General features: G+C 45.0%; 1 protein-coding gene across 4 annotated transcripts in view; it reads left to right on the top strand.

Moving 5' to 3' along the window:
• Positions 1–16352: 16352 nt before the first annotated feature.
• The window catches only part of DNM2 (dynamin 2), a 752889-nt gene continuing 751389 nt past the window's right edge, over positions 16353–17852 (top strand). For all 4 annotated transcript variants that reach the window (XM_085600673.1, XM_085600674.1, XM_085600670.1 and 1 more), the window contains exon 1: positions 16353–16713. In XM_085600673.1, the coding sequence (XP_085456799.1) occupies positions 16553–16713 (161 nt within the window). In that variant the 5' untranslated portion in view covers positions 16353–16552. The remainder of the gene's footprint in view (positions 16714–17852) is intronic.

The following is a 17852-nucleotide window of genomic DNA, read 5'->3' as shown; positions in this document are numbered from 1 at the left end:
GTTTTCTAATTGGGGTAAAAGGAAAACTAAAATAAGAGTCCATAAACTCTGACTGATGAACTTACACGTGCTCTCTGTTTTAAATTGGAGAGCCTTTACTTTATGGCTTGGCGTCCTCCTGACTATTAGCCTCCTGCCTCCCTCCAGTTCCTATCAAGCGAGCATGCTCCTCCAGGAACATGGCGGGGCATCTTGCATTGAGGGTGGCCTCCCGGCTTCTCTGCAGAGTCCTCCGCAGTCACGGCTTGTCTCTAATATGGCTCCTTTCGTCTAGGCAACGGGTTCACCGCACTTTGTTGTTGACGTCTCCTCCCTCTCCTCTCGGTGTTCCTCCTCTAACGTTTTACATCCTACGCTTAGTCTAGTCAAATTAGAACTAATTGCAATACAATTTCTGAGGATTGTTATTAAAATTGTTTCGTAGAAAACGATGGTGAAAAGTCTACCACTCTATCATGACGCGTTAATCCAATATGGCGGATTTTTCAAAATGGCTGCCCATTATTTGAGATATAGGGTATAACTGTTTATATGAAAATGTGTGGTATCATTTTATATGTTTTTAGGGGCGGGTCAAAAATAACATAACATTTTTTTCTGATGACCATAATATCAAATTGGGATTAATACAATAAACAACGATAATTATATGTTAATATGCCAAACATAGTTTTGACATTATCTTTTATTTAAATTTTTTTAACATCATTTGAAAAGGATAAACAAATTTCAACTAGATAATATAGCACGTCTCAATATGACACAGACAAATGAAAATTGTTAAAGAGATAAATTCAAACAGCACTCCTCAGTATAAGAATAGTATGATTTCAATCATCGTCCATGTCCACTTCCATGGAATTGCAACAGCTTATTCCTCAACAATCCGTGCACGCATCTGTGCACACTATTCCCTGTCTTTTGCATATACATCCTTTTATATTCTTCATTAGAACTTGTTCAATTACCAAATCAGTGGAAAGGCCACCGCAAAACCTATCACTTCTTCGGACAACATGCAGACCATTTGTAAATGCCGTGTGTACATCAGGAGCTTCAAATTCAAGCTCAACCATTCTCTCATAATACAGTCGTGCAGAACTGGCATATAAATTATGGCCACGTGCTGCAAAAAAAGGTAGCATCTCCTTTACCATTGCAAGATGTAGATGCCAATTTCCTGTTCTTTCAGCTTTTAAGAATTGTTTCAGGATGTTGACCATTTCCAAATATTGCAACCAAAGTCGAGAAGTCCTGTAAAATTTAAGTTCATCTTTGACCTTCAGCAGTTTGGTTGCAATTTCGACAACAGCATTATGTGTAACATCCTCAACAGAAGGCTCCCCATTAAGAAGATTATTAAACAATGATCTAGCTGCCTGTAAATTGTCGTTATCATCTAGGGCTTGCATTGCTAAAATCGTGTTGAACACTGATGAAACAATAAGATGACCACGAATCGCTCTTGCAATAGCTTTACCAGAAAGCATGCGCTTTACAGCATTTCCTGCATATATAATCTCAAGTATATCAACCAAGCCTGCTCCACTCATCAAAAAAACGATGCATCCAAGAAAACTCATGATTGTGTGCAGGCCTCCTAGTCTCAGGATGGCCTTCTTCAAAGGACTATCCTGAGATTCATTGGCTATGATGCTAAGTGCTTTGTGGAAAAGAGGCTGGTTGAATGTTATAATAGGGGTCTGGTTGTATCTCTTGGCATGGTCAGAAACAAAAAACAGTGTTGAGAGAATACACGTCTCATTTGTTGGATCCATGTTAATCATTGGCAGAAAGATGACAGATGATACACCGGGATGTTTACCATTATGTAGTAGTTGGCATACTCATTGCCATCCTGGAACACTGTTGCTGAGTAGATATGAGATGTTCAATAAAATATCCAGGTTTTTGCAGATGGGTCACTGTACGCAATTTCCTTAATGGTATTATACTTTAAGAAACTCATCCCACTGGCCTGTAAATGATATGTTTTTATTGGGATTTGCCCCAACCTCCTCAGTTCTTCAAATTAAATTTGACGTTTCTTAATGACCGTTGAAAATGTTCCAGTTGGAGTCACAGTGGCGATAATGCCCATCCCATGAAAAGTACCATGGCCATCTATTGTAATAATATTGTGATCAATATTATCAGCTGCATATTGAACGAATTTCGGAGAACTTTCAGAAGGTTCCACAAGGAGAGGTATTGTATTTCCTCTTTCTGCTGCAGCTGAACGTTCAAAACGAAAAACATAGTCAACACTACTCATGTTTTCAATGGGTGGATATGTTTCTGGTTCTACAGGGATGTCTTTAATATAATTTCTTATTATTTCAACAGCTGCCATAAGGAGATTGTTTCGATCCTCTTCAACATCTTCATGGCTATGACTGTGGTACTCTTGCAATACATGAGCAGCTGTACTTTTAAAAGTAACGACATCAGCAGTCCCTGCAACTGTTCCTATGAAGATTTCATCCTCAAAATGCTCTTTGAGTTTTTGTTTCATATACTTCGAACTGTATGGTTCGCTATCTTCTGGCAGTAATTCTCGCATTTTATTAACAAGTTCTTTAACAGTAGTTTGTTCTTCATCATTTGCCTCCATGTATTTAACTACTTGAAGAAAGGTTTCCTGGTGAACTGAGTCCTCTGGTCGACCTGAAGATATTGGAGGGTTATCAGTGAACTGCCCGGGAATGAATTTTGCAGTATAAAAATTGACGTAACACTGTTTGTGGTAGCATGCATCTATAGCATGTAAATCAGACACATTTTGGATAGGTCTCTTAACTTTGTCTGCCCATTCATCATTGCGTTCGTTGCATTTTTGTAAAACTGATGATTTGAATTCAACTGTTCGTGCATTAAACCACGCATTTTTTTTCCTCTCCCTGAAGTATAAACTTAACTCAGTACCACAGAAAAAATATTTTTTTCTAAAATCAAACGGGGTTTCACACGACCGTAGAGCACGAGAAGTTGTGGGATTTAATTCTTTCTCCTGGAACGGAGTTTTCAAGTTAACAAAACGCGCTCTACATTTCTTGTGAACTTTCTGCCCAACACAAACATGAAACTTAGATATTTTTCTCTCCTTGCATGTTTTTTGAATTCCAGTCACTCCTCTTTCAGTGAGTACAGATACATCGTCATCTTCTCGAAACACCACATCACAAATGAAACACTTTTCTACGTCCATTTTCACTGTATCTCACAGCAACTCACAAGAACCTGTAACACATAAATGAAACATTTTTGATTAACAAAAAAACAAACAATAACAACAAAGTTACAAAACAAAATACAAACAATAGCAAACTTTTTATTTCAAAAGTTAATTGTAATATTTACGTTCCTTCACACTTTGTCATATAAGTCAACGAAAAAATTATACAAGCTTTGTCTATCTGACATATTCCATGATTAATTGATATTATGGTCATCAGAAACAATTTTTGATGTTATTTTTGACTTTCCCGTCCCTAAAAACATATAAAATGATACCACACATGGGTATATAAACAGTTATACCCTATATCTCAAATAATGGGCAGCCATTTTGAAAAATCCGCCATATTGGATTAACGCGTCATGATAGAGGGGTAGACTTTTCACCATCATTTTCTACGGTAAAATTTCAATAACAATCCACTTACAGAAATTGTATTGCAATTAGTTCTAGGTTCCGCAACAAATTGACTAGTCTAGCTGCCCCGTTGGCTCCAATTCGGTTCTTCTCTTGTGGGGTAAAGGTCAAGCCTTTCTTTCTCTGATCTCAACGTAGCCGCCTTAAAGGTGCAGGAGTCCCAGGTGGCCTGGGAAAAGAGTGGTTTGTGACGTATAGGGAGAGGGGAAGGGCCAAGGGAATGAGTCGGCCTCACCTTCTTCCTCGTCACACATATCCTGCATGTATCCGATGTTCCACCAGTTGAATCATACACGTTAGCTGATTGTTGAGAGGTGCACTTTCTCCTTTTTTCTCTAGAGGTCTCTACAAGACTTACTTAACTTCGAGTAATAATCATTATTATTTGGATCTTCAGATCCTTTGGATTACTTTGAATTTTTGGATATGGGTCCTTGGGCCCTATTACGGGTATATCTGAGCTGGAACCGGTTACCCACCTTGTGTTTGCACTACTATAGGTAAGTAGATGCTTTTTGCTTTTTGGCGTTGAGAGAGAATTCAGAGTTTTGGTATGCTAATTGGGTCATATAATTAATTAAGCTGTTTTGTTTTATATTGCCCTATTAGTTCTTCACTACTATCCTATTGAAGACCCGCATGCAAGGTATTAATTCATCTTACTCAACAGTTAGGTTGAATAGTCAACATTGTATTTCAAGCCTGGATTGAATACGTAGCTCCTTACATACCATGTGTTAGGATGCAGTGTCCGCTAGCTCTTAGCTATGGATCATTACTTTTGTGCAGACAATTGTTTTTCAAACAGGCACATTACATTGGCTAAGTTGAGACACATTAGCCATTGTGGAACATTGTATAATAGAACTCTGTGACAATCATCATTCTTCTTTTCTGTATCAACCTCTACAAGAGCACCTCTATTAACACATTTTCTATGCACCTTTTAGAGCAACCGTGATATCAATTTCTAAACGTATCTACATATTTTCAGAAAACTTTTGAAAATTAAAAATTGAATTGATTTTGAAACCCCCCCGTGTCTCTGTCTTATCTTTCTGGCCATGATTACAATACATTTAATATTGTATTTACCTAAAATGTTGGTGTGACTAAACGTGGGTTAAGGAACTACTCAGGATAGATATAACTTTACTTATGCTTTATTCAAACAGAATAGTTCATTTAGAGAAGAGAAAATACAGTCACATTCCAGTCCTTAATAGCGTTTTCTTCTCTTTTCCAGGTCCTCCGGAGTTCCTCTCCGCCAGTACCCTCAACACAAGTAAAGAAAGTGGTAAGTATTTGTACTTATTAATCTTATCTTAATATGAGTGGATTAGTAAGGTGATCCTTTTCTCTGTCTGTTGATGAGAGTGCTTGTTAGCAAAAGAAAAAATAAGGTTTATGCTAAGAAGTTGATAACCCAAAAGAAATGTTGACTGCACCTGCGGTCAAATGATTAACTCTTTAGACTTCTCGGTTCCTGTAAGTCTTCCTTTGTTTTTTTTGGTTTTTCAATTTACTTTCCTTCCTCTCTTTTCCTTTATTTGTAATGGTTTTTTTCCCCTCCCACCTCCTTTTCCATTTTCTACACTTGGTTCCCCCTGTTCTCTCCTGATTCTTTTATGTTCCTTTGGTTCCTAACTAGGAACTGGGCACGTACCTGGTGTAGCCACGTCCCTTCTGGGATGCTGCGGGGTTCCAGAGACAGCTGGCAGGTAGGAGACTTCACTCCTCCGGTGGCTTTCTCTCCTCGACCATGACGTTAGCTTCCTCAGGAACTGGCTTGTTGTTTTGTTCCGCTGCTTGCCTGGCTCCTCCGTTTTCTTCTTGCTGGCCTTGGTCTCCAGTGACTCATCAGGTTGGTGACATATCCACATCCCTGGATTTACCAGATCGGGAAAAAGGGGAAAACATGATAGGAAGTCTGGCCCTGTTAGGTCTTTACCTGATTTATAGAACACCTCAAATCAAAAGGGTTGTAATGAGAGGAACCATCTAAGAACCCTGGGATTGTTCCCTTTGTTTTTGCTTAACCAGGTTAAGGGTGTATGGTCTGTATATAGGTCAAAAGGTTTACCCTCAGGGTAATAAGGGAGTTTCTCAATTGCCCATTTAATGGCCAAGCATTCTATTTCTATTGCGGAATAAGCAGTCTCACAGGGAAATAATTTTCTGCTAATATATCCGATAGGTTTTTCAACACCTTCATCATCCTTCTGAGCGAGGACAGCTCCTATCCCCACGTCACAAGCATCCGTTTGTATAACAAAAACATTTGTAAAGTTTGGGGCGGTTAGAATTGGGGCGGAGGTGATACTCTCCTTTAGAGTCTGGAATGATTTTATTGCTTCTTTGGTGGGATATTGGAACCTGACAGTGGGTGTTCCTTTCTTTAAAAGATTGGTCAGGGGTGCAGCTATAATGGAATATCCAGGAACGAACCTACGATAATACTGTACCATTCCCAAGAAAGTCTGAAGTGCTTTTTTATTGGTTGGAAACTAAATTTATGTAATTGCTCTAACTTTATAACTGACTTCCGGGACAGGCAAGGAAGAATGAGCCAGCCTCTGTCTCCAGTGACTCATCAGGTTGGTGACAGTTTTAAAGCATGGTAATGTCTGGGGCATGGATAAAGGACGTAGGTGTTGTATCCTGTGTTTGTGTGTACGATACATCTAGTGGTCCTCAGCAGACTCCTTACAAGTATTACGTAATCTGTTGGGTGTGGCTTGGTGTGGTTAATAAAGTTTGTGACGCAGTGCGTTCAGTTAACGGTTACATGCTGAAGAATAAAGATGTGCAAACCAGAACTCTCTGTGTGGTGTGGTCTGTTACATGCTCCCTGGCTGAGGAAGAAGCTACAACTGACAACAAGTCAGAGGATACGTGATCCCAAAGATACAAAACAGCTCTCACTGAGAGTTTGCTGTGGTCCAGCAAACTGCTCTTGCGTGCCACGTGCACCCCAAGAATCGGTCTACCGTTGGTGTATGTGGAGTCAAAGTGCAACTTTTGAGAGGCCCCTGAGGTCCGTAAGCATGCCAAAAATCTATTGGTAGGCCGAAAGAAGAGATCCTGCACCACAGCATAACACAGAGCCAGCACTGATACAAAGCAGAAACACTAAATACAGTGACAACAACGTACAAAGAAGAGGCAGCGACAGCCAGGTGCAGGAAAGAGCTAAAGGCACAGATGACCAGGCACATAGAAACATTAAAGGCAGCGACAGCCAGGCAAAATGCATAAAGTCAAGAGCTGTGAAGAGCATGTGCAAGAAGCAAAATCATTACTCATTGTGAAGAAGGAAGATGGCGTCTGCCGACTTTAGCTTGGGTGTGACGACCCGCGTACTAGTGAGCAGGCTGATACTTGCAGAGGTGCCATGGAGGCAAGGGACTTGGAAAGACAAACGCTGTCTGAACAACATATGCTAGAACAAATGGAAGACTGGAAAAGCACCAAATACAGCACAGCCATCTTCCTGACACCACTGCCTCCATTCGATACTGCCAAAAGACAGTATACTTGCACCAAATGGACTGCATGGATTGAAATGTTTGACGCTTCATAGATGCTATAGAAGAAGATGATAAACAGAATATCAAATACTTAAAGAACCTTGCAGGTGACGGAGTAAAAGAAGTGATAAAGAAGATATCACAAGCTGATGAAGTATTATACGTCAAATCATGAAGACGTTGGAAGCCAAGTTCAATGTTGATTATGAAAGGTAAATTTTTAACCAAGGAAAACAGCAACCTGGTGAGTCGATGGATTGGTTTGTTGAGAGACTTGATATTCTCACAAAGCACTGAAAGCTTAGTGAATTCAGTGATGAAGAAGCCATGCATTTCCGAGTAATTGATGGTTGCCTCTCCAATTCATTCTGATGACGCATGCTGCGATAAACACTCAGTTTGGAGGAAGTGCTCATGGCTGCAAGAGCTGAAGAATGTGCTTATCGACCGGCAGCTGATATGGAAGCTGTAACATCCCAAAATAAATCAGCATTGAGTATGAAAAGGAAGCAGAAACACAAGGAAAAGGCCCACAGAGTGATGTCGCAGAAGAAAAAGAAATTGTGTTTCCGCTGTGGGTTCTCATTTCCAAATGAAGGTAAATGTTTCGCCATCGAACAGATATGCAAAGGCAGCAGGAAAGAAAAACATTTCATAATGGTTTGCAAAGCAAAAGAGAAACTAAGTGCATCACAGAGAGATGAGAAGATGAATGCCAGAAAGTTCAAGAAGCACTCTAGCCACTCCCACAAGCCCAATTGGCAACATCTACAAAGGCAAGTGAAAACAAAACGAAGTCAATCGTTATCAAATTCATCTTCCAAAGGTTTGTTAACGTCATCATCGAGTGACAGTGAGGAAGATGGACGTGGGATGGTGGTGTCAGTCACAGACTGACATGTGAAATGTAGGATTGGCCACTTGCAAAGAAGAACACAAATATAAAAAGAATCGCCACAAAGCAACAAAGTTTGTTTGGACATTGTCCTAAAATCACGTTCAAGGTGAATGGTTGCCCTACAACTTTCATTATAGACAGTAGTGCATGGATAAACATCATGCCGGCAGAAAAGTACAAAGAACTATCTTTGATACCATGTCTCACTCTGTCGAAAACAAAGGTGTACACCTGGGCAGCTTCTACGCCCTGGCAGAGTCAAGTGTCCTTTGCAGGGTCCATGCGGTACAAGAAAATGACAATACAGCGCCAATTCATGTCCTCTAAGGTACGTCTTCGAGTGCATGCTTATTAAGTTTAGATACTGCTACTGACATGAGACTGATCTCTACAATATTTACAGATGGCAGTGGTGGTTTAATTGGTAGCACATCTATTCTCTTTGTGCATTCCGTATAGGTATCCAAGTATTGGTGCCCCTCGAGGTTAAGATGACTGCACCCCACTACCTAAGGTGCCAAAACACCGAAGCCCAAACAGACCCAGTGAAAACGTAAAACAGATATATAAACCTTGGCACTCTTGTTCAATTTTATATTGATTCATACAGTTGTTTAAACAGGTGAATCTGAAGTACCAGCAGGACATCAATTCAGTTCTTGCTGTATCAATTTAATAAGAATATATAACACAATCTTGAATTTAAAAAACAGTAAGAATATAAACAGGAGTAAACAGCTTGGTGTGACAATCCTCCTTTTAAGCGTTGAACCGGCAGCCGACACGTGTTTCGTTTTACAGAAACTTTTTCAAGGCTTCGATCGTTGTTTACATGGGCGACCAAACAATTGTATAAAAATGTCCAAATCTTGTAGTGGGGAATCGTCTTTCCCTAAGTGTGTTTTAGACCACGTCACATATTTTTCATATAAATCCACTGGTTATTTTCTAGTTTTAGTAGTCACATGGTCTTGGGGTATGATATGCCCCTTTTGTATTCGAAACTCCCTCGCTGCGCAGTCTTTCCGGATTTAACATGCAACAAGTTGCTAAAACACACTTAGGGAAAGACGATTCCCCACTACAAGATTTGGACATTTTTATACAATTGTTTGGTCGCACATGTAAACAACGATCGAAGCCTTGAAAAAGTATGCCGTCTGCTTGCTGATGCACATCTCACACTAAACGCAGAGAAGTGTGAGTTTCACGAAAACAGACGTAAATCCTTTTGCCATTGTGGGAGGGCAGGTCGGATAAACAGACGAGGAGGCTGAATATATTTTCCAAAGGTGCTCTTTTTATTGTCAGAAATGGTAGCGGGTGGAGGCGGAAGGAATACACAATAATGTCTGTTTATGCCCCACCTAAGCTCCAGGTAGCCACATTAAAAGGCGTGGCCGAAATAATGCTCGACACGTCAGATACGACGCAGGTGCTTGGGGGAGACTTTAACGATGTGTTGGCCCCGGCGCTGGACAGGACGGGAGACAGGGGAAGGGACCAGCCTCCGACGGCCCTCGCCACCATGATGGCGACTCTAGGTCTGACAGACGTATGGCGCTGGTTACACCCGACACGGCGAGAGTACTCTTTTTCTCAGGTGCCCACAAGGTGTACTCCAGGTTGGATTATATCTTCATGGCGCGACACATGTTAAATGAGGGGGTTCTAGCTGAGTATAAAGCGAGGGGTTTGTCGGATCATTCTCCCCTTATGGTGACAATGGCCCCCAGGGTACCGGGGCGGGGGCAGTGGCGAGTATCAGCGTGGGACCTGCAGAACCCGAAGGTGCTGAAGAGCATCCGCGCAGATGTCAAAGTCTGCTTAGCCAAAAATGTGGGCTCGGTGTCGTCGCCGGTGACCTTATGGGAATCCATGAAGGCAGTCATGAGAGGTAGGGTCCAGGATAGGATTGCGGAGGAGAAGAGGGAAAGGCAAAGGGAGCTGCAGACGCTGGAGCGTCAGGTACTTCAGCTGGAACGGGAATATCTCATTGATAAGGCGCGGGAGACACTGCGCCGGTTGCTCGATGCTCAAAGGCAGTATAGGGATCTGGCTACGGGAGAAGCCAAAAAGCAGGCGTTGGCGACACTCCACCGTCTATATGACGTCGGAGATAAGTCGGGCAAGTTGCTGGCGTGGTTAAGCAGAAAAGAGCGGCATGCGCGATGGGTAGAGCAGGTGCGAGATGAGCGGGGTAATCTGGTGAGTTCTGATGCCCAGATCTCGGAAGCCTTTCGGGCATTCTATGCAGCTCGGGCCTTAGGCTCGCAAGACGACGCGCTGCAGTACATGGCGGATCTAGACATACCGAAGCTCGCGGACGGGGACCTCAAAGAGCTGGAGGCTCCCTTTACGCTAGATGAGGTTAAAAAGGCGCTGGCCAAGTTGCGGGTGGGGAAAGCGGGTTCCCGGCGGAATTCTTTAAACAAACGGCGGATCTTTTGGCTCGCCATATGTTGGCATTACTTGAGGGGGAACGAAAGGAGGGGTGCCTCCCCCCAGATCTCAGACTGGCCACGATCGTCCCGATTTTCAAGGAGGGGAAGCCGCCGGAGGAGTGCACCTCGTATCGCCCAATCTCATTACTTAACACCGAGGTGAAATTACTGGCGACGGTGATGGCCCTCAGGCTGCAGAAGGTGCTCCCGGATTTGGTTCACCTGGATCAGACGGGCTTTCTCTCCAGTAGGGCGACGAGACTAAATCTGCGGAGATCGCACAACTGGCTACAGGCGGTGAGTGGCCGACGGGATCCCCACTGGTTTCTCTCCCTCGACGCGGAGAAGGCGTTCGATGCGGTGCATTGGCCCTTCATGGAGGGAGTTCTGGGGCGCATGGGCTTCGGACCTGTCTTCCGCCAGTGGGTGAGCTTACTGTATACGGACCCGAGGGCACGAGTGAGAGTCAATGGGGTCACGTCGGGGGAATTCCCTATCTGTAGGGGTACGCGGCAGGGGTGCCCGTTGTCCCCCCTGCTCTTCACGTTGACAATAGAGGTACTGGCGGCGCAGGTCAGACGACATCCGGGGATTAGGGGTTTTCGGAAGGGACCACTAGATGACATGGAGGAAAAAATATCCCTATATGCGGATGATGTTACCCACCCCGACACGACGATCCCGATAATTTTTTCTGAGCTGGAACGGTATGGTGCCCACTCAGGATATAGGGTTAACTGGCATAAGTCGGTGTTATACAACCCGGAGGGACGGGAGCACTGGCCGTGCCTCCCGGACAGGCTCCAGACAACGAAGGCTGGGTTTCAATATCTTGGAGTGTTCATAACACTGGATCGGGCTGTCTCCTATAGCAAGAATGTCGTGAGGGTCCTGATCAATTTCGTGGAGGACGCACACAGATGGCGTCGGCTGCCGCTTACAATACTAGGGCGTGCAGCCATGTTTAAAATGATAACGCTGCCCCGGTTCCTGTACGCGCTCCAGAATGAATACTATCCGGTTCCTAGGCGGATCTTTCGGGAGATTGACTCGGAAGTACGTGGCTTCCTCTGGTTAGGCAAGCAACCCAGGGTGGCGCTAAAAACCCTACAACGGCACCAATATAGCGGGGGGATTTCGCTCCCCAACATTGAGGCTTACTACTGGGCGGAACACCTGGTGTCCATTAATGATTGGCTCCACGCCCCAGCAATGCACCCAACGTATGCTCTGGAGAGGTATGTCATGAGCGCCCACTCGTATAACTACTACTTATATGGTGGTAAGGGTACGGGACAGTTACTGACGGCCACAAAAATCACCTTGGCGATCTGGAAAAGGGCGACCCGGGAGATTGGCTGGGAACGGAAACTAAGTAGACAAACGCCCCTATGGCACTGCATGTGGCTACCAGAACTGAACAAGTTGAGAGGGTTCACACACTGGGATACCATCGGGGTGTCGACACTGGGGGATGTGCTAGCGAGGGGGGAACTGAAGTCCTTTTCGATGCTCCGCACGGAATTTGGACTTCTCCCCACGCAGTACTACAAATACGCGCAGCTGACGCATGCCTGGCAGGCAGAGGGGTTACAGACTACTTCTCTCCCAGAATACGCACCACTGGAGGGGAGACTGTTGCAGGGACACATTGTGGAAAGGGCGGTGTCCCTCACGTATCGGACCCTTATGAACAATATGCCTGATACTGTGGGGGCGCTTAAGGCAACATGGGAGGCAGATGTGGGTGAAATGGACGAGGTGGACTGGAATACAGTTCTCATGCATCCGCGAGACGTGGCGATGAAGTCCAGGCTGCGGCTGATCCAATTCAATATTCTGCATAGGACGTATTTTGACAGACTCAGACTGTACAAAATGGGGAGGATAGGGGACACGTCATGTCTACGATGCGGAAGGGAAGGAGGGGACTTCTATCACATAATCTGGTTGTGCCCACAGATTCAGGGGTACTGGCGGGGGATCCTGGGGGAGCTAGGTAGGGTGCTGGAGGTTCCACTGCAGGAGGACCCCAAGTTAGTGTTGCTGGGCATGACACATGACGTGGATCTCACCCGCCCGCTGCTGACCTTCCTGGTGCTGGCCCTGGTGGTGGCAAAAAGGGATGTGGCTAAATACTGGGGAGCGCCCTTGACACCCCCACTAGAGGAATGGAGGAGGGGTCTTGACTTATACATGGCGGCCGAAAGGGTTACGTACAAGGCGCGGGGCTGCCCCCAAAAATTTCACAGGGTGCGGTCCCGGTGGCGGAAATATCGTGGCCTGGAAGGGGGTCTCTAGAGAGGTGGCTGAGTGGGGGGGTCCTACACGATTCGAGGAAGGTGTGTACAGCCCAGGGGCATGGGCGATGGTATATACTGGGGACGATGGTGCCAACCACGGAATATTTATGGACCAGGCTCCTTGTGTACTGAAAGAGAGGGGGGGGTGGCTGGTGGGCAAGGTGGGCAAGGTGGGTGTGTTGACCGGTGCCGATCTGCTTGTTTGGTTGTTCTATTCTCTGTCCAGAAGAAAACTAAAAATGTCAATAAAAATGTTTATAAAAAAAAAAGAAATGGTAGCGGGTGCAGCACAGGGTTTTTCTTCTTCCTCTGTTTGGTCTGTTCTTGATGAGCTAGGATGGAGGTTGTAGGTGGCTGGTTCCAGCTCGTCTGCTCCGTCAGTACCACCCCGGAGTCGGCTCCGCCGCAACTCTCCTGAGTTGCGGCCGCTCTCCAGTCTCCTCCGGCGGATACCACCACTCCTCGCTCCACTGCTCCTCCAGCTCCTCTTCGTCTCGACCAACGTCCTCGTCTCGCCGTTTCTCTTCCGCGGGGTTGCCGTCTTCACTCCTCTGAGACTCTTCGTTCTGTGTCATCCTTTTCGCCACTACGATGTCAGAAAAAGACCAGCCTCCCTCGTTCTGCTCCTCTTTCATTGGGAGTTGACGATCATTTCCGGGGTTATCTCCTCCTACTTCCGGTCTTGCTTTTGAATCCCGCTGTAAGGACATAGAAGAGGTGGGTCTGTTTCGCTGCCTTATTCCCACCTTCGTACTGTCAAACTGTGGACAGCGGACTCATAGCGAACCAGCGCGTTTGGATCGGGGCTCCATGTTCTCACGTAAGAGTCCGGTCCTTACGCCCGCCTTCTCACATCCCCTTTCCCTTGCTGTCTTACTACTAGGGTTTTGGTTCTGAGGAAACCTAGACAGGTAGTCCACATTCCCTTATTCTGTTCCTTTTCGATGTTTCGTGTGGAACCGATAGGGCTGTAGTGATAGGAACCATCTAAGAACTCTTTCGTTGTTCCCTTTATTTCGGGCTAACCATTCTAAGGGAGCATGATCTGTATATAAAGTGAATTCCCGTCCCTCAAGATAGTATTGTAAGGTATCTATGGCCCACTTGATTGCTAAAGCTTTTTTTTCTATGGTGGCATAATTACTCTCCCTGGGGAATGGAAGTACTGCATTTCTTGAGTTTATGTTTGCCATGTGGTCTTCCTCCACACATTTCACTCCAACCTGTTTTTGGGGCAATTCTACTTTTCCTGCATTTTACATGTGTACGTTGTGCTGTGTGGGTCCCTCCTACACCTTCCACCCCAGCTCTTGTTTGGGGTAGTTCTGCAGTTACTGTATTAGTATTGCATTGTACCGTGTGGTATTCTCCCACACTTTCCACCCCAACCTGTCTTGGGGGAAGTTTTCTGGTGTAGCTTGCCTCCCCTTTTCCTGTCCTTTCCTTTCCTGTTTCTGTGACCTCTGCACCTCGTTGTTTGCTGTATTTCTGGGGACTTTTTCCCATGCTTCTACTTCTGTGTAGGGCAGCCATTCTTTCCTTGTTCCGTCTACGGCTGTCTTCCACCTTTTCTCTTTACCTCTTTGGTTGTTTCACTTCTTCAACTTCTTGCTAGCACCCTGTACTTTCCTCGTGTTTGCCTGGCCAGCTTACATGATCCTAGTACTTGGTTTCTTTTTGTCTGTATTATGGGTGTGTGTGTTGTGTTTCTGGTGGAAAGGAAGATGGTTCATGAGTTGTTTGTACTTGTCTTTCCTGTCTCTTCCTGTCCATTTTACTTCTTCTGCTTGCTTTTTCCATCTTTAATTTCCATGCCATCTTACAGTTTTCTATCCTCTCATTTTCTTGCTGCCTTTTGAAACTTCCTTCCTTTCCGTTGTAAAAGAGGGAGATATGTGGTATCCTGCTGCTCAGCCAGAATGACTGCTTGATAAAATGTTGGTGTTCGGAATGTTTACGTGCATGAATCAGTTGGTGGATGTGCTGAGCAGCAGAGAGGCTGCTCCTGGTGGGGCTCATGCTTTCCCTCTTACTTGGGATTTTACTTACCTTCTTGATTACTATCTGACTTAAGGATTACTCATTCTACCATGTATCCTGTTTCTCAATAAACCTACATGGAAAATCCACCTGGCTTTGAGAGCTCTTCATTATACTACAAATATGAATATATTTGTTCACAGTTTTTCTTTAACAAAGTGGGAGATGTGTCCTGTGTTTGTGTGTACGAGCCCCTAGTGGTCCTTGGCGGACCCCTTACAAGCATTACATAACCTGTTGGGTGTGGTTAATAAAGTTTGTGATGCAGTGCGTTCAGTTGACGGTTGCATGCTGAAGAATAAAAACGTGCAAACCAGAGCTTGGTGTGTGGTGCGGTCTGTTACATGCTCCCGGGCTGGGAAAGTCGCTACAGTAGGGGCAAGGTGCTGCTGCTTGTTTCCCCGCAGAAGCACTTCAAGAAGTGTTCATGTGTTTTAAAGTCATTTGTACACCATTAGTTTGAAGGAAGGTTTAAACTGACATAATAACTGCATTGTTGAGCTCAAGCTTAAGTTTCATCACTCATATCACACCTCGGTTACTGAAATACTGTGCATAGGGTACACTAGAAATATGGAAACTTCACACACAAAACTGAAAACTTGTCAGCTCTGTCACTTTACAAATGAAGGTGAGTTGAGAGGTACGAGATGACGCCACAAACCTATCAAACACAGTTAAATTGTACTAGCTGAAAACAAAACTCGTTAGTGTTCCTGCCAATCGTTTCTACATGTCAAAAGGAACGTGCTACGATAGATGCCCAAAATTAATGGGAAGGTTCCTTCCTAATTAGCAACCTGTTTGTTCTTGTAGCAGAGTGCGCCAGCTAGGATTGTTTAACATCCATGTGACTTCTGTTGTATTCTCAGGAGAACATAGATTTCTGCAAAAGTTTGCAATGCTAATTTACCATTCTTGGCCTATGATATTTGTAAAATGCACAACTCTACCCCCAAAAATTCGGGAGCCTTTTTTAGCTCCTATCTTGGAATATTTTGAAAAAAAATGAAAACGGTCCATATATTTCAAAACTAGCGGGAACGGGGAGATTACAAATGCACGTAGCGCTACTGTAGACAATATAATTTAAAAAAATCCCTAAATATAGGAAGTGAACGTGCGATTAATCAGTTGGTCCTTCGTCTATGCTGTTGTGCTGTCCTGCACAAATCATGTGAGCGAAAGCTAAACTCTGGGCCAATACTAGCATTGTGCAATGACGCCTACAAGGAAGTGATCTGGAACGCCTTCTTCACCTGACTGACACAGGACGCCGACCAATAACGAGCATGCCTCCTTTGACGGGTGACCCATTCCCCTCGCCGGTTAAATCCCGCCCCTTCAGCATCAAATTTGAATGACATCAATGACTGTCCAATGGAAAAGGCAAGTAGCACTTGTTGACGGAGCAGTCAACGAATAGCAAAGCAGACGTGGTGCCAGGGGGCGGAGCGGTAGGACTAACCTAAGGAGCGGCAGTTTTTTTTAATTTATTTATTTATTTTCCGGGAGCTGTGTTAGAGGGAAGGGGCTGAACGGAACAGTTGTCGACCTGGAATTAAAGAAACACACAACACAGACAGTAAAAGGGACACCGGCATATCCTGGTCCGTTGACGTCACGGGTTTGCAGGGGGCGTGTGACGTCACGCGGGACCTGCCGCCTCAGCAGCTGCCGCCATGGGGAACCGCGGGATGGAGGAGCTGATCCCGTTGGTGAACAGGCTGCAGGATGCTTTCAGTTCCCTGGGCCAGTCCTGCCACCTAGACCTGCCACAGATCGCCGTGGTGGGCGGGCAGAGCGCCGGCAAGAGCTCCGTACTCGAGAACTTCGTGGGCAGGTGAGTACGCATGTGCCACGCTGGATGCGCGGTCTTCTAACCCATGCATTGGTCTGCGCAGCGCCTTCGGAGCACTTGTGTACGTGCATACCGGGTGGAAGTAGAACAGCTGAGCAAGACACTTAATGACCCCCAGTTAGTATAGCACTAGCCTACGTTGTTTCCTTAGGTGCTGTTTGTGAATATAGGCTCTGGATCACCCCACCCTAGCTGATGATCTTGATGAAAAGGGGGTGTCAAACAGCTTTCGAAGATATTTAAGTGCCCTCCGCATCGTCACCTTTAAGTACAGACGGGGAAGTGGTTGTCACCTTCCAATTCACAAACTAGATACACGCAGTTGGCGTGCAGTTTCTAAAAGGCAATGAATGGACCCAATAGCGTTGTTTACGTAACTCGTGAAAAGTGTGGAACAAATGATAACCCGGTGAAGGACCCCAAACTCCTCTTATGAAAGCCCTATTAGATACAGTGACACCTAACAAGAGATGCTTCTGAAGGAGTGACGTATTAAACAGCCTGGATGAAGTGGTGCGCCGTGAGCTCTTGACCGATAAAGTGACACTGTTTTGGGGGCCCATTTAATGGAGTGACTCTGTACAGGGGCCAAGCCTTGCTTGGCTCGAAGGGCCATAACAAGAGCCCAGCCGGCGTCATAGTTGGCACTTAATTGAGTCGTATTTATTAGCAGTGAGAATTTCCAGACATTAGCTCATTCATTCATGCCCTCTCCTAACGACGATGCTATTGGTGATTTAAGAGGCAAATCCGTTGTCAGGTATCCGTATGTCGCCTAGGTTGTTACTATAGGTGGCGCAACATTAAAGTCTACTAAAACGTAAACAAGGAGGTTTTTGTACAGCACACTTCCTGATCTCATATATTTCAAGTGGCTCTCAAACGTAATGGAAAAGGTGGCTCCGTGAGGTAAGATAACTGACGTGGATCATACAATTATTCAAGGAGGAAGCCGGGATTGATCCCAAGTTTCCTGTTTGTGCATTCAAACCACTAGAATGCTCTCTGTTTTTCCGCCCACCATGAGGGAGGGTGTTGTCTATCTTATGCCGAAACCAGGATTCCCTCTGCAGACCCTTTGCAATGCTCAATTAAGTCATCAATTAATTTGCTTGCAACTA

The sequence above is a fragment of the Triturus cristatus genome, chromosome 4_2 (genome assembly GCF_964204655.1).
Source record: "Triturus cristatus chromosome 4_2, aTriCri1.1, whole genome shotgun sequence".
NCBI lineage: Eukaryota > Metazoa > Chordata > Amphibia > Caudata > Salamandridae > Triturus > Triturus cristatus.
Note: the sequence above shows the minus strand (reverse complement) of the source record. Positions and strands in the feature narration are given on the sequence as shown.